The 20,856-nt window shown below is 42.4% G+C and overlaps 2 protein-coding genes across 3 annotated transcripts; one reads left to right on the top strand and one right to left on the bottom strand.

Moving 5' to 3' along the window:
- The first annotated feature begins 9,519 nt into the window (after positions 1-9,519).
- On the top strand, positions 9,520-11,736 carry LOC105918775 (chromosome alignment-maintaining phosphoprotein 1). 2 transcript variants are annotated; one of them, XM_012853932.3, is made up of 3 exons: positions 9,520-9,645; positions 10,344-11,225; positions 11,329-11,736. In XM_012853932.3, the coding sequence occupies exons 2-3, from the start codon at positions 10,346-10,348 to the stop codon at positions 11,718-11,720; spliced, it is 1,272 nt and encodes a 423-aa protein (XP_012709386.2). In that variant the 5' UTR covers positions 9,520-9,645; positions 10,344-10,345; the 3' UTR covers positions 11,721-11,736. The 2 variants fall into 2 exon arrangements, with proteins under 2 accessions (XP_012709386.2, XP_021167026.2); XM_021311351.2 differs by having other exon boundaries at positions 10,341-11,225.
- Positions 11,737-12,116: 380 nt separating this feature from the next.
- LOC105918774 (F-box only protein 3) lies at positions 12,117-18,273 on the bottom strand. Its single transcript, XM_036128073.1, has 12 exons — positions 18,131-18,273; positions 16,499-16,588; positions 16,250-16,413; positions 14,980-15,094; positions 14,696-14,900; positions 13,980-14,025; positions 13,805-13,889; positions 13,608-13,730; positions 13,412-13,527; positions 13,228-13,335; positions 13,071-13,153; positions 12,117-12,991 (listed from the first exon to the last, which is right to left on the bottom strand). The coding sequence occupies exons 1-12, from the start codon at positions 18,220-18,222 to the stop codon at positions 12,845-12,847; spliced, it is 1,374 nt and encodes a 457-aa protein (XP_035983966.1). The 5' UTR covers positions 18,223-18,273; the 3' UTR covers positions 12,117-12,844.
- Positions 18,274-20,856: the final 2,583 nt, after the last annotated feature.

Genomic DNA, 20,856 nt, shown 5'->3' with positions numbered 1-20,856 from the left:
AAACCGTCCTGAGAAAAAAAAAAAAAAAAAAAAAAAAAAAAAAAAGGTCACGCTGCATTCAATGAAGTAAAAATCCAGCAGCTACCAGTGAGAATGACGTTAAAAAGAGGGTTTTCATTCTTCAGCGTTCATCCAGACACTGAATTAATCCAGAAGATCCGTCCCAAGAAAGTGAAAACCAACTCATTGATTTCCAGAAACGATTAAAAAAAATTTATAATTGGCTCAGCTTGTTTTTCTCTGCAGGCGTGATTAAAATCTTCTTGGCCGCCTCCCCTGATAAAACATCCAGCTCCCTACAAAGCAGCTTCTTCTCATTCCTCCACAGGACAAACCACAGACCTCCAAACATCCCAAACCTTCCTCCGTCTCCTCGGGTCCGACGACAGGACGAACCCAGCAGGAAGCGGGCTCTGTGGGCCGAGCTCCTCTCTGCAGGTTTAATCTGCTAACGGGGATTATCCAGGTCTGCAGATGGCCCGGCGCTGAGCAGGTGTTCACCTCCACGCTCACCGCCACATGTTGCCGCGTTACCGGGTCATCTCTGACCCTCGGAACCAGGAACCAGAAGGCCAGCATCTGCATTTCAGCTCAGAGCTGCTGACGTTCAACTTTTTTTTTATCTTCTGGAAGATTAAAAAAAAAAAAACTAAACGAGCTGACAGGCCGACAAGTTCAAACATGGATTAATCCACCGCTGAAAATAGACCCTGGTGAGTTCACCGCTGAGAGAAACCATCGGTTTAAAGAATTATCTCCTCCTTCAAGAGAGTTATTAAAGTAAAACAACCAAACTTAACAAAAAATACTGTTCTGTTTTTACAAGCATCCAAAAAACAAGAAAAGTACCAACAACAAACATGAAATAAAAACAAACTGACAAACTATAGAAAGCCAGAGAAAATGAAAAAAGAAGTACCAACAACAAACATGAATAATGCAAAAACAAACGATAAAATATGGAAAATCTGACAAAATGAAACTAAAAAAGGAAGAAGAAATGGAACTACAGCCCCTGGAAAAAGTATTCACACCCCTTGAACTTTTTTGTCGTGTTACAGAAGTTTTCCCTTCGTGTTTCTCGGCCGTGAAGAAGGTCTGTGGGTGCAGCAAGAAGCACAAACCGGATCAAAAAGAAGCTCGTTAACCATATATTCACCTTTTCCCATGTAAACAGAACCAAAAACAGCCGAAAGGAAACCTTAATTACCCCAAACATGACTTCAGGTCTGAGTTTAAAAACGCTGACATTAAAACGACAACCTGATTATCTTCAAGAATGAGCGGCAGCTGTTTGCCAGGAAGCCTGCGTGAGAATCCATCAGCAGGTCTGGGTTGCGGGGGAAAAGTGAGGCTCTGTGAGGTGATTGTTTTACTGACAGACACGCGGGGGAGGAAACAACCGAGGGGAGGTGAAAGACGCTCCTCCAGGCGAGCGCTAAACCTTCCCAGCGCCCTAAGCAGGAGCAGAGAGAGATGAAATCCCCCTCGGAGGGAGAAGACAGAGGAGTTTCCTGTCTGAGGGTCAGTCACGTTGACCCAGTTATCAGCTGATTGGGTCACCTGACCGACGCGGGAGCACGATTCCCATCGTTAGTCTGCAGCCTGTTCCTGCACGCTCCCGTTCCTCCTGACAGCCTAATCCCCGTTTCTGGGAGGCAGCATCTCGCTTCGGCGAGGAACCTTCAGCTGGAGGCGAAGTTTTAAATCTGATGGATCACAGGAGCTTTTATCTGAGTCCGTTTGGCCGTAATTACTTTAGAGAAAAATGCTCTGTCGGATAAATTGATAAAATGCAGCTAATTTACAGTCAAACGTCTTGCAGTCCTCTGAGAATCTGGAAAACTTCTCAAACTGAACCAAAACATTGTGAATACTGTTAACCTGCTGGATGTGAACAACTACGGTTATTTTCCTGCACAGTTTTAGGGGGATTTCTCTGTAGATTTTGCATTTATTGAAGCATGACTGAAGGACGGAGGCTTTCGTGTTTTGCCGACATTAAAAGCTAACAGAGAATGTTGGTGTTGGTTTACCTGCAGATAAATCTGCCAGCAGGAAGCAGCAAAAACAAGAGTTTTGGGGATATCTCTAAAAACACTCGAAACGCTGGAACAAACGAGACGACCAAACTGAATTAAATCGGGTCAGAGTGGTGGGGGAATCGGTGGCAACTTTCACTGCAGCCATTTTCTGCCGATACGCCACATTTATGCATCATTTGCTGCCATTAACTCTGTGTTTTTCCCCCCACATAGAAGGTACTCCTGACCCAGTGCTTCTGAACTTTAAGAAATGCCTTTTCTAGAGGAATCAGCTAATGCAGACATGTTACTGCCTTTCTATTTATGCTGTTTAACTTTTTTAGTTGAAAGTACACCTGGCCCAGTGTTTCTGTAGGGAGTTTCAACCTGGAACCGTTTCTGTTCTGAGCGCCACCCTAACTCAGCTTTTCTTTCTTATAGAAAGTACTCCTGGCTCACTGATTCGCCATATAACTGTGTTTCTCTCTTAGATGAAACCATTGCGTGAACTATTGCCGATATTAATTTTGTATATTGTTTTCCTGTCCCACAGAAAGTGCACCTGCCCCCCTGTTTTGTCTTTCTGTCCTCACGACCCCTGGTTGGTCTTCACAGATGAGTCTATACATTAGCCTGGTTATGTTGGAGGTTTCCTTCTGTTAAAGGGGAGTCCTTTCCTCCCACTGCTGCCACATGCTTGCTCAGAATGAGGCCTTCCATGCATAACTTTGTATCAGTTGGTGTTACAGGTGGACCTGAATCGAACTCTATGTAAATTCATCTAAGTCTGGTGTTATAGTTGCATTTGCTTGAACTATGAACTGGATCTGTGTGTCTTGTAAAGTAGTCCTGAGATGACTCTTGTCAAACACAGATGCAAAGGGGTTTAATTTTTTTAGATGCACCAAAGATCTGACACAACAACAAATGTCTAAATGCATTCAAAACCGTCCTGATGAGAAGGAAAACATGTAAAATACGGTGAAACACTATAAAATTATACACAAAGCTCTGGAAAAATGTGCAAAATCAACACCTGAAAGACAATAAAGGAATGTGAAAAGGAAAATAACTTGTGTTATTCAACATGGTGCATTGGAACAACCAAATGAAGATAAAAAAGACTCAAAACAAGCAACGGGAAAGAGAAATAAGGATAAAAGAGAATAAGTAAGCTGAATATACAGAAGAAATAATGAGAAAAGCACTGAAATGTGGACTAAATTTATTCAAGAGACGTGCAATGCTTCTTAAGGGGATAAAATCATCTTAGAAACTGATGAAGATGAGATATAAATGAGGGAAAACATGTAAAATACCCTGAAATGCCATAAAATTATACACAAAGCTTTGCAAAAGTGTGAAAACCAACACCTTAAAAGACAATAAAGGAACGTGAAAAGGAAAATAACTTGTTTTATTTAACATGGTGTGTTTGAGCAACCAAATGAAGATAAGACTCAAAACAAGCAAAAGGAAAGAGAAATAAGGATAAAAGAGAATAAGTAAGCTGAAGATAGAGAAGAAATGACGTGCAATGCTTCTTAGGGGGATAAAATAATCATAGAAACTGAAGAAGATAAGATATAAATGAGGGAAAACATGTAAAATATGCTAAAACACCATAAAATTATACACAAAGCTCTGCAAAAGTGTGAAAACCAACACCTAAAAGACAATAGAGGAATGTAAAAATAACTTATGTTATTTAATAAGGTGTGTTTGAGCAACCGAATGAATATAAAAAGACTAAAAACAAGCAACAGGAAAGATAAATAAGGATAAAAGAAAATGAGTAGGCTGAAGATAGAGAAGAATTGACGTGCAATGCTTCTTAGGGGGATAAAATCATCACAGAAACCAAAGATGATCATTAATACATGAAGAAAAACATGGAAAACTGCATTTTTAGGGTTAGGAAAGTGCATTTCTGCAGAAGAAACAAAGTTATCAAAGAACAACAGACGTGAATCTGAAAAGGTCTGAACAAGAACAGCAGCTCAGCCTTCAGCCTCCAAGGTCCAGTCCAAACAGCCGCAGTCAGAAAACGCGCGGCGGACGCTCCCCACCGTGGCGTAAAACCTGGTTTTTGTTGCTCTGGCGCAGCTGCAGCGGCGCCTGTGTGCGCGTCTCAGAGGCAGCATGGCATGTTTCCGCCTGCCTCAACAGGTCGCCCCTCATTAACCACACAAACACGCGCAGCGGAGCGAGGAATGCACACGTCTCCTGACCCACGGAGGCCGCCAGCGTCCCGGCGGCTGAAGCGGACGCAGGCGGCCTCCGTGGCGGCATCACACCGGTATCCACGGCAACGTCGGTATGAGCAGCCGCAGCCTGAAAAAAAAACGCTGGAGCCCATCGAGATTTACTCCCTCCATCAAAACCCGCTTATCCGCCCATAAACGCACCGCAGGGCTGTTACGCAGAAAATAAAACGCATAAAACTCTTTAAACTGTCCTCTCACCTTTAAAGCAGAGCATGTTCTGGTCCCTCGACGTGTGAGTGAGTCCGAGCAAAGAGAATAAAAACACAAGTTCAAACGCAGAGTCCTGCCTCTGAGTCTCTCCTCCTCCATCCCTTCACAATAAAAGCCTCCAGCAGCCCCCCCTGCTCAGCGCTCATTTTTTAGTTTGTCAACCAACAGAGAAAAGAGAGACGAGAATACTGCACAAACGGAACTAAAAATAAGTAAAATGTTCTTAAAATGACCGTATCTGTTCTTGATGAGCAAATTAATAAAATAATCTGCCAATTAAATAAGATTTTTGCACTTAAAATAGGAACAATTCATCTTCATCTTATTTGAAGTGCAAGAGGTCTAATTATCTTATTTTAGGGGTCAAAATACTCATTCCATTGGCAGATAATATTATTTACCTACACAAATCTAGGACAAAAACACTAATTTTAAGAAGATTTTACTTATCTTTTGAACCGTTTTTGCACTTAACAAGTTAAAGCAACGTTTGGATGAAAGACTAAATATGAAAATATTACATAAATAAACCTTAAAGTACACAAATCTCTTCTATATTTTAAAGTGCAATGTTTCATTGCTCTATTTATGTCTATTAGGCCTACTTTAAATATTCATTCTTGTATATAAGTGACTGTGTTTATTCCTGTACTCTGTTTTGTTTTAAAAGCATTTTTTCTATTACTTTGTTATAAAAAAGCACATTATTTTTGCATTTTTAGCCATTAACATCCTCATTTTAGATTATTTTCTGATTTTCTGATTCTATATTGGGCAAGAAAAGCCATTTTAAACCAAAGAAACAATAAACATTCTTCAAAAAGCACACCGATTGCAGAGCAGTACAGCCTTGTTGTTAACATAGGTTCCACTCTATGTTTTTTAATTTTAAGAATTACTTTTATTCTTGTTTTCACACTGTAAAACCTAATGAGATGTTGTTAGTTTTCAGGAATCACCTTAATTGAGACAACTATATTTTCACAGCAAGACAAGGCGATCTAAAGTGCCTTACAGGAAATCAAAGGGAAGAGATTTAAACAGTATTAGAAACATTTAAGCTTTAAACTCTGAGCATAAAAAGCAATAAAAAATATTAAAATAGAAAGTTAATCTTCAATGTAGGCTTCAATCTTTCATCTTTTTCAGTTTTCAGTCTTGATTTAGGAACCTACAGTTTCTGCACATCTGAGGAGCAGAAGAGCTAAATGATGCCACATGTTTAGTTCTGGTTACAGTGAGTAAGAGTCTACGTGGCTCATGACAAGCAACTCAAGACAATCTACAGTCATATTCAATAAATTAAAATATTGCATTAATTACACGCAGGCTGATGTTTTGAAGCCTTGATTTCATTGATTTACAATGATTTTCCGCTTATAGCTCCTAAAAACACGACGTTTGAGATTAGAATATAACATCAGATCAATGAAAAGAATTTTATTGTTTATTGTAAATGTAGGACTAATGAAAAGTATTTTTAATGCTTGCTTTAAGGTTATTTCCAAAAGGGGCCGCATCATCGGATCACATATTCTAAGTTATTGAATAAGACTGTAGTTTTTCTATTGCAGAATCCTAAAATCTGCTCTTTGACAAACAGGGAGACAGTGCGACGATTTAAATTGTTGTATTAGCTAAAGTTAGATTTAAACTGTTAACTTTTAAGGATGAAAAGTGAATTTAAGTACAACTTAAACACAGAAGCAGAGGAAAATCTCCTTTAAAAGTTTCAACCTTTAACTGTTCAGGGATCAGGAACTCATGTCCTGCTGTAGACCAAACCGCTGGTTTAGGTGTCGTATCAACTTCACCGCTGCAGTGGAGGCAGAAAAAGGTTCTGCTAAAGATGGATTCATACAGTACTTGACAGGCAGGGTAAGGCTGCTGGAGGATATCAGGGTCTATTTCTCTCACTCTGCTGAGTTCTCTTACTGTTCTCCAGTTTTGCATTGCTTGTTGTCATTTCATCTTCTAACTTCATGTTCTGTAATTTTTCCTTTCATAGAAGGTACACCTGGTCTGACGTTCTGTTAGCTGTGACATCATGCACTATTACCATATAACATAGAAAGTACTCCTGGGTCAATGTGAGCTTCTGTGCTTTCTGTGTCTCTGCTCTGTCTTCTCTAACCCCCAGTGGGTCGAGGCAGATGAGCGTTCACACTGAGCCTGGTTCTGGTTCTGCTGGAGGTTCTCCTCCCTGTTAAAGGGGAGTTTTCCTCTCCACTGTCGCTTCATGCATGCTCAGTATGAGGGATTGCTGCAAAGCCATCAACAATGCAGACGACTGTCCACTGTGGCTCTACGCTCTTTCAGGAGGAGTGAATGCTGCTTGGAGAGACTTGATGCAATCTGCTGGGTTTCCTTAGAGAGGAAACTTTCTCACCAACCTGGAGGATCTGATGGAGTCTGACTTTGGAAAGAGCCTTGAGATGATATGCTAATAAAAAAAAGGAGTTTAAAGTTTAGACAAATTAACATTATTCAGTTTTAGCCCCACTTACACATGGAGTTCCTCAAGGCTGTATCTTTGGCTCCCCTCCTGTTCAAAGGCAAAACACTTCATGTGCTTGTCGCAGAGGGAATGCAAATCTGTTTCCTCGTAACATTTGCATCCAACCTATTATTTTCAGCTATTGTTAAACTGAATAATTTAGTTTCAGAATTTTTGTTGTGCTCTTTACAAAAACAAAACAACTTATTTTTTCTTGGACATTTGAATTCTTATAACAAAACTTACTTGTGATACTTAGATAAAAACAAATGGTAAAAAACATTTCTCCACAGTAACATGCGGTGACAATAAACAGTCTTTGAAAACTGTCAGACTGTTAGCAAGAAATAAAGCATATTTTCAGAAAAAAGTTTAAGTTTCAGCCATTTCTTGAATATGGGCTTGAACCCGTACTCTACTGGCCCCCTTACCAAACAGTTACAGCAGTATTTGCCTGACTTCCAAGGTTTTTATTATTTTAATTATTGAGAGGGTTTACAGTCTGGCTCATACAAAGAAACGGTTACACTAATTTACTCCGGTAACTGGGCTAAGGTACGATACTTTCTGTTTGTACCTGAATGTTGAAATTTCAGTATTCTAAGTTGAAAAAAAACAACAACCTATGAACATAACATTGGCTGCAAAAAATAAACCAATTATTAGTCATTTAGACTGTTTAAGGAGCTTTAAAGGGGAAGTCCGGTCAACAAGGAAAAATCAGGGTATCATTAGCTATAACTAAAACTAATACGTTTGTGGTTATTTAATGAACTTATCTTTAATCAATAAGAAAATAAAAACATAAATTGTCGTCTGGATCACTGTGTATGGGGGCTGACATTACTGCCCATATTTGGGCAGTAAGGGGCGTTTGACATCACATCCTGGGGCGTGGAAAAGCGGAAGCAGCGACAGCATTTCTCTCCACTTTCCATGCAAAGTCAATAGGAGCCGTTCTACATAGCTGCGATCATCAATCATTTTTTCGGATTTCCAGAGGACTTCACCACTGACATTCCCAAGAGCTATTGCTGAAGCAACAATGCCCACGTGCATGGCCATCGGATGTTCCAACACAACTGGTAAAAGTGGAAAAAACATTGCTTATTTCAACTTCCCGATTCATGAGCCACCGGGCTCGTTGCTGGATTGCCAACTTGAAGAGAGCAGATTTGCCATCTAACTTCTGGCCAGAGAGAAAACACGTCATATGCAGCGACCATTTTGAAGAAGAATGTTTTGAACATGACATGAGAGCGAGGATTTTCGGTAAGTTATTTTTTATTTTAGAATTTTTTATTTAGAATTTGCGGGGATGGTCACTGAGCAGAGGGGCGGAGGGATACCACATGTGATGTGGTATCCCTCTGCCCCAGCATGTGCTGGAACGCTTTTATATTTTAATATTTATACAATAATGACCACCTGCCCTATTTACTAGAGGGCAAATATATAACTTAAGTCACTTCAGCGCGATCTCTCCTCCGCTGTGTGTGTGTGTGCGCGCTCCGCTGCAGCGCCGGCAAAGCCGTGCTGCGGCGGAGCGCGCGCGCGCGCACACACACACACACACACACACACACACACACACACACACACACACACACACACACACACACACACACACACACACACACACACACACGCGTGTATACATATATACTGTAGGACCCGACTGAGTTTGCACTGGAAATAAGTACGCTGGATTCCGTCAAAAGTCCGGTTTCTGTCAAGAAACTCTTCTAAAAAAATCCATATCGCTATCAGATGATGATAGCTCCACAGAACTCCCCTCACTGTCACTAAGTACTTCATCACTCTCTGCTTCGTACAGAGCACCAGTCGTCACCATGTTGGAAAATAGTGTGCCGTGACAAACAAAGCGTTGAAACTTGCTCAACCGCGGGTCCGCCGAGTGACGTGTAAAAATGGGAGGTGACAGTACTATTCCTGACCAAGATGGATTCCTCCACATAAACATGATTAAATTAAAATTATTCATAATTAAAAAAACGTATAATGTTTTGCACAGTATGTAGTAGTTTTATATTTAAAGTACTTTCAGCAGTTTAAATTCTGATTTTGACCGGACTTCTCCTTTAAATTACTCACACACAGAGTACAACATGTAGGTGAACATGTTACTGGAAAGCAGCACAATGATCAGATTATTATCTTGTTTTATGAAGCCAAACATCAGAAGCAGAGCTTGACACAATTGTTTAAAAGTCGAATTTTATCTTCATATCTTAATTGTTTTGTTGACTTGTTCTGTTGCTATATAATTATTTATTTATTTATGGCTTCGTTTTATCTTACAGTACATTGTTGTGAATGTGCTTTATGTATAAAGTTTTAGTCAAATTATCCCGTTGACGTCACAAAAAATTAATAATCTCATAATAATGTGTATTAACGTAATATTAAAGGCCTAAAAATCTCCGTATCCAGACTTGTGGTAACAACGCCAGCATTTGAGATCTCGCGAGACACAATATCTGTGCTGTGATTGGCTGCACAGGAAGTAAACACGGAAGCGCTCCGCCGCCTAGCAGCAGCCACCCGGTGGGCTGAGCGCCAAAATTAACATTTAAACCGGTTAAAACCCTTTTTCTACCCTGGTTTCCTGTCCGTTCAGGCGGAGGTGAGTCAAGGCCGACAGGCGGAGGCGACAGCGCGGACATGTTGGAGGAAAACCGGGTCTAAACGGATGTTTGTTAGCATGTTAGCTTAGCTCCGGTAGCCCGTTATTACCGTTATTACACCGCTGTTGTCCCGGGACAAGCCGGGAAAACCCGGGACACCGAGGAGACGATCAGACACGAACAAAAGGAGGCCATTCAGCTTCTAAATAACAACATTTATTCCAATTACATGTTTTAATAAAAAAAAATGCAATTTATTGGCAGATCATTGTAAAGCTAAACACGTGGCTCACTGATTAACATGAAATGCTGCTAGAAATAAAATTAATTATTAATCTGGAGTTAATAAAACTGATAATAGCCTGAAAAAAAACTATATTTGACTTTTTGTTCTTAAAAATATTTATAGAAATTTAAAAATAGTAGAGAATAAAGCTTTATTTATGAGTTAGTAGGGAAACAAAGTGGCAGGTGGAAAGGAAAGATGCACCTGAACAATTGATAACGATTTAAAAACATAATAATATTTAAATCGCGGCTAAACGTGGTTCTGCAGAAAATAAGAGGATGAATCCAGAGAAGTTGAATTTGTGGTTAAAGGACACGTCCCCAAAGCTCTGGGACCATTTTTGAGGCGATAATATGTTTGTTTTGAGCTTCGCCGGATGAGTAACGCACCTCTGATGTCTCCCAGCAGCGATGTCCGTCTTCGTCCAGACCCGGGGCGAAGCGGGCGGCGGGGTGGCCGCCCACCTCCGGTGCCCCCAATGCGGCCACCTGTCCAAGAGCCACGCCCAGCAGCTGTGCCACCTGGCGGCGTCGCACCCCGCCTGCCTGGACGGCGTGGCCGTGGGTCGCCTTGGCAACATACTGATGTACCAGGCCGGCGGGCGGCTCTTCCACTGCTCCGACTGCTTCTACACCAGCCGGGACTTCAACAAACTCTACAAGCACATCATAGCCCGCCACTGCCTGCTGTGCAAGGAGGAGGAGGAGGGAGACGGGGATGCCGGTAAGAAGGAGGAGAGCGGCGGAGGGGAAGAGAAGGAAGAGGATGGAGAGAAGAAAGATGTGGAAGAAAACCAGAACATGGAGGGTCTGAAAAGGAAGAGGGAGGGAGCGGACGAAGAGGAAGAAGCGCCCCAAAACAAGCAGAGGGCTCCGGGTGAGGAGGAGAAGGAGGAGGAGGAGAGAGAGGCGGTTGCTCCGGACAGGAAGACGAGCAGCGAGGGTGACGGGGGGGCGCAGCAGGGCAGGGCGGAGGAGGAAGAGGAGGAGGAGGAGAAGAACTGCGTGCTGACGTACGACGGCGCCCTCTTCCACTGCAAGATCTGCGGCTGGAGCCACAAGCAGAGGTCCGTCTCCGTCAGCCACATCGTGCGCAAGCACGAGATCCCCAAGAGCTGCGCCTCCCACGCGCTCGCCAAGAGCCGGGAGGCGCAGGGGGCCGAGGAGGAGGAGGCGCCGGGGCTGAGCGAGGAGCTGATGAGGGAGGAGGTGAACGTGACGGGGAAGCTGGTGGGCTTCGTCTCCCACCGCTACGTGTGCCTGATCTGCGACTGGAGGAGCAAACTCAAAGGTTAGTCCTCCTTTTACAGGAGTAGATTTCAGTCACTGTGAGCGTAGAGCATGAAGATAAAACTCTGTAACCACGGCGACTGAGGTTCTGCTGCTCCCCGCAGGGTTCGTCCTGACCCACATCGAGCGGCGCCACGAGGTGGCGCGCCCCTACCGCTGCAAGGAGTGCTCCCAGAGCTTCATCGTGCCCAGCCGCCTGCAGCAGCACGTCCGCACCGCCCACCGGCCCGGCCGCTACGCCTGCCCCTTCTGCTGGTTCCGCTCCGAGTTCCTGGGAGGCTTCAGGAGGCACTGCAGCCGCTGCAACGCCCGGGAGGAGGAGGGAGGCGTGCCGGGGGTGGCGGCAACAGCAGCAGCAGCAGCAGGAGGAGCAGGAGGAGGAGGGGTCAGCTGGGAGGAGGCGGACAGGAAGGAGACGAGAGGGATGAGGAGGCGGCGGAGCTTAGAGACGAGGGGGAAGGAGGAGGAGGAGCCGGATGATGAGGAGGACGATTAACCAGGAAGTTCCAAAAGTAGTTTAAAAACAAAACAACTGGACTTTTTTCCAAAGTTTGAAGACGTTTCGCTTCCTCTCCAGGAAGCTTTCTCAATTCAAAATGTCTGGAGTAATGTGGAGTAACAAGCTTTATACTACTGCCAAACAAAGAGCTTGTAATGGCTTAGATAACATGCAAACTAAACCGAAACAGGTCCACCCCTCTTAGTAATGGGGAGTCATTAAAGTCATTGTAGACCTGCAAATTAAACCTTTGCAGGCCAACAATGACCTTAATGGATGACTGAGAATCGTCACCAGCATTAACCAGGAAGCTTCCTTTGTTTTAATTTTTAAAGCTGCTTCAGGTTCTACGGGCTGAGATAAACCGCAACAGAACTTCCACGGATCCAGAGCAGAGATTCACAGAACCTGGCTTTATTGAACCCAAACATAGAAAAAGGCAAACCTGCCGCCGTTCCGCGTTCGCCCAGAAACCCAAACCAGGCAGGCTGGGAGAAACAAGCAACACCTCAACCCAAAAAGCTCAGCGACATTTTCACACGGGGCTTCTCCTCACTCTCTACAACACTGATATAGATATATATAATAATAAAAAAAAAAAACATCAATAAATTCTGCATTTTTTACCCGGAAACAGAAGTTTTTGCTCGTCTCTGGCCTGAAAACGTGTCTACTGATGTTAGAACTAAACTTTTCACCCCAGTAACAGAAATCATCAACATCTCAGGGAAAGAAGCAAACCGCAAAGCAAATAAAGCTGTAATACCACGCCGATCCACTAGATGGCCCAAACCTGAGCTCTAAACCTTTAAACGGAGGCGTTCGCTTCCTCCGGCGTCTATCGTGAGTTCAGGAATGTTGGGGGATAAAGTTCTGGTTGGTCTGTAACAGGAGATGAAGAATCTCTGCCGCTCCGTAGATGAACCGAATCTTCGGCTCCCAGTAACGGATCTTTGACCTGAACCGGGTCTTCAGAGAGAAAACAAAAAAAAACAAAAAAGGAGCTTTTTTTTTCTTTTCCTGAAAACGGCGCACCGACTCAGGTGCAGTTTGGCAACTGGAAGTTCAAGTGATTCAGTTTGAGTTTATGGCTCGTTGGCGGCGCTGCGGCCGCCGGCAGCTCAGGTGAACTTGGGGCACCGCAGGCCGTCCAGCGCCGAGGTGTTGATGCCCCTCAGGCCTCCGAACCTTCCTCGGTCGCGATCGCCGCCGCCGTCGTCGTCTTGGCCATCGTTGTCGAAGGGAGGCGAGTCGCTGGTCGACGCTTTCTGCGGCTCAGAGACGAGAGAAGAAAAGTGAGCCGGAGCCTTGCAGGCAGGTCATAGGCTGTGATATGAGGTTTCTTACGGTTCGAGACTCCGGCTCTCGGTACGGAGGACAGACCATGTGGAAGCGAGGGATGGCCACCTGGAACACCTCCTCCTTGTTGGCTGGAAGACAAACAGACGTCAGATCAGACCGGAGACAGAGCGCTGCAGCGGAGACCGGGAGAACAGAGCGCCACCTAGTCTGTGGAAGGTGTAGTGGCCCTCCATGAACTCGGACGGCGTGGAGAAGGTGGTGCAGCTGGCGTACTCGTGCACCTTCCCGGGCGTCATGACCGGAAACTCTCCTGCAGAGAAACACGGGCAGGTTCAACGATCTGGCGCCGGCCCCCGCGGCGGCGGCTAACGTAAGCGACCACGTACCGACCACGCCCGGACCCTGCACTTCCTCCACGTTCCCGTCGGAGGTGGTGATCTTCCAGTAGCGGCTGTCCAGCTGGCACGCGGCTTTGGGAGAGGCGCCCCTGGACATTTCTATCCTGCAAAACAGACGGTTTCCCCCCCGTTAAAGCGCCGCAGACACCGACCCCGGACCCGAGCCGCTCCCACGAAGCTGTACCTGATGCGGTAGGTGAAGAAGAAGTGCGGCGGGTGGACCGACGACAGCTCCGGCAGGAAGGAGGTGGAGACGGAGACGGTGATGTCGCCGGTGGTCGCCACGCAGCCCTTCTCGTGCATGTACCTGCGGAGTAAACGCCGCGACTTAGCTCACATGTAAAAACGACGCCCGGCGGGAGGTCGGGGGGTCGTACTCACCTGAAGATCTGGTCCTTGATGATTGGGTATTCTCCTGTGACGACGTTGGCGACGTAGGATGTGAACCAGTCCAAGTAGCTGGAGCCTGAAAACACAGCATGTCTGGAGTCAAAACCCGACATTTTCTATTGGCTGAGGAGCTGAACTGAACCTAAGCCGTCTGCAGACAACAGACCTGTGATGAACATGTCGATGGCCGACGGGTCCTGGGCCGTTTGATCCTGTAAAACACACAGAGAACTTCCTCACAGCCGCACTGATGCCGTATTTACCGTATTTTACCGACTATCAGTTAAAAAATGCGTCTTAAAGAGGAAAAAAACACTTAAGTCGTACCAGATGACACGAATCAGCATTAAAGACGTTGTAACCCGACCGGACGACAGAGTTGTTAGCTAGCGCTAGCTGTTAGCTTCACAGACAAAACAATAACAGGTTCTGTCTGGGTCTGGGTCCTTAGAGCTGCACCACACAACGCTTCGCTGCGTAAATGATGGTGAAACAGCGAAACAAGATACTAACATGTCTTCAGTCGTAGTTGTAAGTTAATGTTTCAATAAATCTTGAAGTTAAGGTGACCAGATTGCTTTTGCATGATTGCAACGCCGATAGGGCGGGGAAGGCGTGTTTAATTCAGCTCTTCTGCTACGTTGGGACAGCGGCAGGACCGGGTAAGTACCTCTCGTTGCGCTCTTTTCCTCCATCATGATAAAATGAATATATATACTATAGACGGTAATGTTTATTTCTTGATTTGTGCTGTTCAAGATGAATTACCGTTTAAATTTGATAAATAAGTCGCAGAATCGGCCAAACTCTGAATAAGAGTGCGACTTATAGTACGACAAATACGGTCTTCCTAAAGAAGGAGCGGACAGGAGGAGTACTGACAGGACACGGGTAGAAGCTCTCCCCCGTCTTGCGTCCCTCGGCGTCCTCCAGCGCCACATACTGGCTGAGCCCGGTATGGAAGCAGAAGGTGAGCGGCAGCGAACGCCTCATTCCTTTCCTGTGCTGGAAGCCCCCCGCTGCCGTCTCCACGTCCAGCAGCACTTCAGAGCGGTAGTGGTTGGAGAGAGACATGCTGCCCATCAGCCTGAGGACCCAGAGACACACGGTTAGACCGGGATGGTCGATCCGGGGGGGGGGGGGCAGAACACCGGCCGCGCACCCACCCTGGGATGACCAGCTTCTGGCCGTTGTGGATGCGGAAGGAGCAGCGGTAATCGTCTGGAAGTTTGCACCCGATCTGAGCCTCCACGTCGTCCAGCTCCTGCTCGGTGGCGCCATCTGCAGGTCAAACAGAGAAGACGTCTTTGGCTAAAGCGACACGACAGCGCAGGACAGGTACAGAGTGAAGTTAGCTTGAAGCCAAGAACATGTTTTATAAATGGAAATCTGAACACAATGCAACCCAGAAATTACACTTTGAAAAACTTCTTAATAAAATCTTTGCTGTTTTCTCAGATTTAATTTTTTCAAAAAAAGCATTCTCTACAGATTTTATATTTTAATTTCCCCTTTTCAGATTCAGGTTTACAAATCTCATTCTTCTTAAGTTGCGTTTTACAGATCACATCTTGCTTGATGCGCACACTGACCAATAAAAACGTTGCTAACGACCAATAGGGTCTTTCTGCAGAGCAAAGCCCGCCCCCAGGGCAGCGAAAGTGATCTGTAACACGCAGTTTGAAAAGAATGCAATATGTAAAAGTCAGTAAAAATAATAATAATAATTTGAAAAAATTAACTTTGTAAAAATGGTTTTTGAAACAATAAAATTTGACAATGTAGAGTCTGTAAAACTTTGCTTGAAAAACTAAAATTTGAAAATAAACCTAAATTGTTTTTAAACAATAAAATCTGAAAATATAAAATCTGTCAATCTTGGATTAAAAAAAATAAAATGTGAAAAATTTTAATTTGTAAATTTACATTTTTAAGATAAATCTGTACAAAGAATTGAAACAGTAACATTTTCAAAAATAAAATCTGTAAAAATGTTTTTTGAAACAATAAAATTTGAGAATACTAAATATGTAAAACTGCTTGAAAATAAATTTAAGTTGGAAAACAAATCTATAATTTTATCTTTAAAACATAATTTTTTTTAAAAAATCCAATGTAAATTTTTTTGACAATATAGAAACTGTAAAACTCCTTGAAAAACTAACATTTTATTGTTTTTAAACAATAAAATCTGTAAAAGTTGGTTTGAAAAAATAAAATGAATAAAAAAAGTTAACTTAAAAAAAAATCTACATGAGAAAACAGCAAAGTTACTCTCAAAATCTTTTTTTTTGATAAAGAAGTTTCAAAGTTAAATTTCTGGATACATTTGTTTTTCTCATTTCCATTTACAAAACGTGTTCTTTGCCCCCCATAGATGCGCTGCTGCCCAGAGCAACAGCCCAACCAGGAGCTTCTCCTCCCTGTTTCCGTTACCTTTGAGCGAAACGATCATCCGAGGACATCTCTGCTGCAGGAAGCCCTTCAGCTGCTCCCAGGCCTTCTTCAGCGCCGCGTAGTGCTGGATGTAGCGGCCCAGGTCAGAGTAGTAGTGTCTGAAGAGGCCGTACCAGGACAGGCCCCGCTGCGACCGGTCGGCGCTGCACACACCAACAAAGACACACACGGTCCGCCTCAGACTGCCGCCGGCTTAAAAACGCTGTGAAGGATTTAAAGGGAGCTCACTCTGTCAGCAGCCAGTGTTTGCAGCAGTGTCGCTTCCACAGTGGGTTGTGCTTGGTCAGCTCGTTCAGCCTCTTGCTCACGTAGCTGCAGCTGCACAGCAAATACACAGAAAAGGCAGAATTACTAACATTTTATACGTAAACTACACTTAATTAACACTTTAGGTGCATTATTATTATAAAACAACGACAGCTGGAATAAACAGCATAACTTTATTACATCTAAGGGACCAAACAACACCACTGTGGGAGACTTAGAATTAGACAAAATTTCGTTTGCATACAGCTTGAGAATTTCAGTGAATTGCAGTGGATTTAAGAATAAAGTAACTTTGCAGGATGATACAGTGTTTTTATTTTTTTTCCGGTGGACTTTACATTTTATCACAATATATCGTTTTAACGATAAAAATTAAGATAAAAGACTATTACCAGCTTCTTATAGTCTTTTATAGGTAACAGGCCCCATAAATAAAATTACTGTCTGTAAAAAAAAAAAAAAAAAAAAAAAAAAAAACACATTTTAATTAAACATAAATTAAAACAAAACTCGTAGTGTGGGTCATTAAGAAATTAGATTTTTTAAATCACTAAACAGCACAAAGTAACAACATTTAAATATATTTTTGAATTTATCGATGCTCCAAAGAAACCAACAGTGGAGAAAATGTCTCAAATAACAATCCTGACTAGACCTGCAGTTTTTTGGGGAGGTTTCAGACATTAATTGGATTTTATCGCTGGGTTTTATTTTAACTAAATTCTTATCATGATAAGGAGTCTTTTTGTTTTCTGATAACGATAAAACCATACAATAAAGGCTCCACCCTACATCACTGTGTACTTTTAGCTACGTGATTTTATGTAGATCTTAGTTCTTTTATTATTTATTAGGTAAAATGAAGCAGGTAGGAAATGTTTGGACCAATCTGTCTGTATGATTTAATTAAATCGAGTTTGTAACGAGCCTTCAGATGACATGTGCTTATTGGCGCTATATAAATAAAGTTGAACTGAATTGAGTGAAGCTGGATTATTTTTTGTGAGGCAGAGACAGTTTAAAGATGTGTTTTTCCTGATGAGTCTGTGTTGAATCTGTTAAATAAAACAGCAGCTTCATTCCAACATGGAGATACTCCTGCAGCAGGAAGTGTTATTAATGCTCTGATTAATATTTACTGACTCAAACTCAAAAAAATGATCACAATCAGTCGCTTTTCTAACGCATTAAAGCCAGGAACATTATTTATTTGGTCACGTTAGATATTCCATCATATCTCTGGTGTTTTATTCCTTCGTTTAGCTCAGATCAGGTCACTAATAGACGTAAACAAACTGCAGCTGTTAGCATGAAGCTAACTGTAAACAAGATCTTTATCTTCCTTTTTAACGTAATTTTATCACCTCAGCGTCACATGAGCTCTTCGGTTTTCATCTTTAATCTGTAACTATTGGCTGTGAGCCGCTGACAGTCTTGTTTAGGCTCATATTTGAGCAGAAAAACAGAAGCAAACCAGCTTTTACGTGTCGGGCTAACGAGCCGCGGGTTAGCCGCTAGCATCCCGCGGTCCGGCGGGTTTCCGGAAGCAATGGCTGCCTCCTGCTCGGTGTCCGCGTGCCGTCCGGTACCTACCGGAGCAGGTCCCTGAAGCTCAGGTAGGACAGGACGTGGAGCAGCGGGTCTGAGGGCAGCAGGTCCAGCTGGAGCTCCGAGGCGGCTGCCATTGTTAGCGCTGGTTCTGCCTGGACGCGGCGCCGCTGCAGCGCCCCCTGCTGGCGGGGAGCTGCAGCTTTCTACCACCGCGGTAAGACCGCTGGGAGGGCTGTGACGTCAATGATCTACTTTTTATTAACCTAATTATTAATCAGGATCATTTTATGTAATCTTTTGCTACTGTTGGTCAAGTTTTATGTCCACAGACGTAAGACGGTTATGATTAAACCCTCATGTGTCTCTTTTTTTAAAGGAAGCGACAACTTACTTTCCCTCCAGTAACGAAAAAGTTACTAAAACTTTATCTTTATGTATCTTTATGTTCTAAATTCAAAATATTTATATTGTCTCAATGGCTGCTGTTATGTGTACCTTTACTTTATTGCTATTACTATTATTTTTTATTTTTTTGTTCAAACCCCTGGCAATTGTTCACTGTTCATTGTATTTATTTACATTTGATTTTATACTAGTTCTCTTTTTATGTTATAAAGAATATTCCAATAATGTTATTTAAAAAAACGGAGTCAGGATCATTATCTGGAGCAGAGGTGTGCAAAGTGCGGCCTTTGCTGAAGCTTTTTGGGCCCCTAACCTTATTCTGGCAAACGGAGTAGCAGCAGATGGACTTTATTTATAGTTGCGTAAATACATGTTGTATTTTCAGTTTCCTTAAATAAAACAAGTTGAAGCAGTGAGATTTATATCTTCTGGGAGGAATATTTCTCAGCAGAATAGAAATCATTTCCAGACTCGTCTGTCCTGTATTAGTTATACCCATCATCAGTCAAATCTATTAAACAAATAAATTTTGACTTTATGTGGAAGCAAAATCAACCAATCAATCAATAAATGAATAAATACTTTTTTTTAAAAAGTCATAAATGTGTGGTTCAACAGAAAAAAGATTAGTAAAAAGTTCAATAGAATAACAGTTTTCTTTCCTTTTGCATTCTATCCATGTAGGTTAATATCACAGTCATTAAATCCTCCCAACCAATCACAACGCAGACACAGGAGAGTCCTGAGAACATTTTATCACTATTATTATTATTTATTTATTTTTTGGTATAAAGATGGTTGAATAAATGGTTGAGTGTTCATTTAGTGTTATTTAACTGAAAATAGATAATGAAGCATCAGCCTAAAATGGCCAGGACTGCACTTACAATTTACATTTAGAATTTTTTGATAATTATCAATATAAGTTAATGATTTCTATTTTATGGATAAGCTTATTTTCTATATAGTTCTGCCCTACCGTCAGCTTTTGAAACAAAAAAGGGAAGCCAAAATCACACTACATTAAGTAAATTAATCAAACAGTTTGAAGAGGAAGGATTGCAAACTATTGGATTTGACAGCCTTAGGTCATTTTTATTGCTTCACGTCTGAAGTAAAATATTTGCAGATCTGTGTAGAGTTAACCTCCCTCTCTAATGTGATTTAACATATATATATATAAAAAACTGCACTGAGAACTTTCTGGTCTCCATTCATGATTACACTAGCTCCACATTCAATGTAATTTGATTTTAAGAAAGCATATTTTATTTTAATACCCGTGAACTATATTGATTCGTTTGTATTGCTTTAATGTGAAATAATTGTGTGACCTCAGGTACAGTTTTTCAACCTTAAACCCTCTTTGTACCAGATCACTAAAGAGGTTGTAAGGACTTAACAGAGGCGCTGATTCAAATAGAATACGGTTTATTAGGGTTACAGGGTAATGGGAAACAATCAATTTTACTATAGCTCATGGCCACATTAAAAGCAGGAGTCTATGCTGGCCTGGAATCCTGATTGCTGCAAGAAATGATTAAAATCCCAGTTAAATTAATTAGATTGTCTGGAGGAGAAATACTAAAGAAAAACAAACTGAATACACCTTGGTGCCCCGAACAAAAACACACACACACACACACACACACACACACACACACACACACACACACACACACACACACACACACACACACACACACACACACACACACAGGGACGTTCTAAAACGCTTAACGTGAAAAAGCTTAACGTGGCTTAAGGTAGGAAAACAACGAGGAATCATCACCAAATTTCGCATGGCCACATCTTGTCATGAAGACTTAAGCCTGTCAAAAAAATAAACCAAAATCCAACGATTATAGAAGACATCTCACATTAACGTTTTTTTTCTTCATTGGCGCCTATGGCGAGAAAAAGGCTTAACGTGGTTTAATGTACCTAATCAACGATCAATGATCACCAAATTTCTCTTTCATATTGCTCCTAATAAGCACATAAAACTGTCAAAATGTCAAACCCAAAGTCCAATTATTATGGACGTTATCTAACATTAAGCGTTTCTGCCTCATTGAGGCAAAGGAAAAAGCTTAACGCAATTCAATGCACCTAAACAACGCTCAGTGATCACTAAATTTCTCTCATATATTGTTAGGCACATGAAACTATCAAAAATCAAAACCAAAGTACAATTATTATGGACGTTATATGACATTAAGTATTTAATAGGCATAGAGGCTGGCTATATGAAAAAACTTAATGTGGTTTAATGTACCTAAACAACGTTCGGTGATCACCAAATTTCTCTCTCATATTGCTCTTCATAACCACATAAAACTATAAAAATATCGAACACAATA

The sequence above is a fragment of the Fundulus heteroclitus genome, chromosome 24, assembly GCF_011125445.2.
Source record: "Fundulus heteroclitus isolate FHET01 chromosome 24, MU-UCD_Fhet_4.1, whole genome shotgun sequence".
Taxonomy (NCBI): domain Eukaryota; kingdom Metazoa; phylum Chordata; class Actinopteri; order Cyprinodontiformes; family Fundulidae; genus Fundulus; species Fundulus heteroclitus.
This window is presented reverse-complemented; position numbering and strand designations above follow the sequence as displayed.

Coding starts and splice junctions, on each gene's coding strand:
- LOC105918775 (XM_012853932.3), top strand. CDS start 10,346: ATGTCCGTCTTCGTCCAGACCCGGGGCGAAGCGGGCGGCGGGGTGGCC. Junction 11,226..11,328: donor CTGGAGGAGCAAACTCAAAG/GTTAGTCCTCCT, acceptor TGCTCCCCGCAG/GGTTCGTCCTGACCCACATC.
- LOC105918774 (XM_036128073.1), bottom strand. CDS start 18,222: ATGGCAGCCGCCTCGGAGCTCCAGCTGGACCTGCTGCCCTCAGACCCG. Junction 13,336..13,411: donor GCAGGGTCCGGGCGTGGTCG/GTACGTGGTCGC, acceptor GTTTCTCTGCAG/GAGAGTTTCCGGTCATGACG. Junction 13,154..13,227: donor CTACACCTTCCACAGACTAG/GTGGCGCTCTGT, acceptor TTTGTCTTCCAG/CCAACAAGGAGGAGGTGTTC.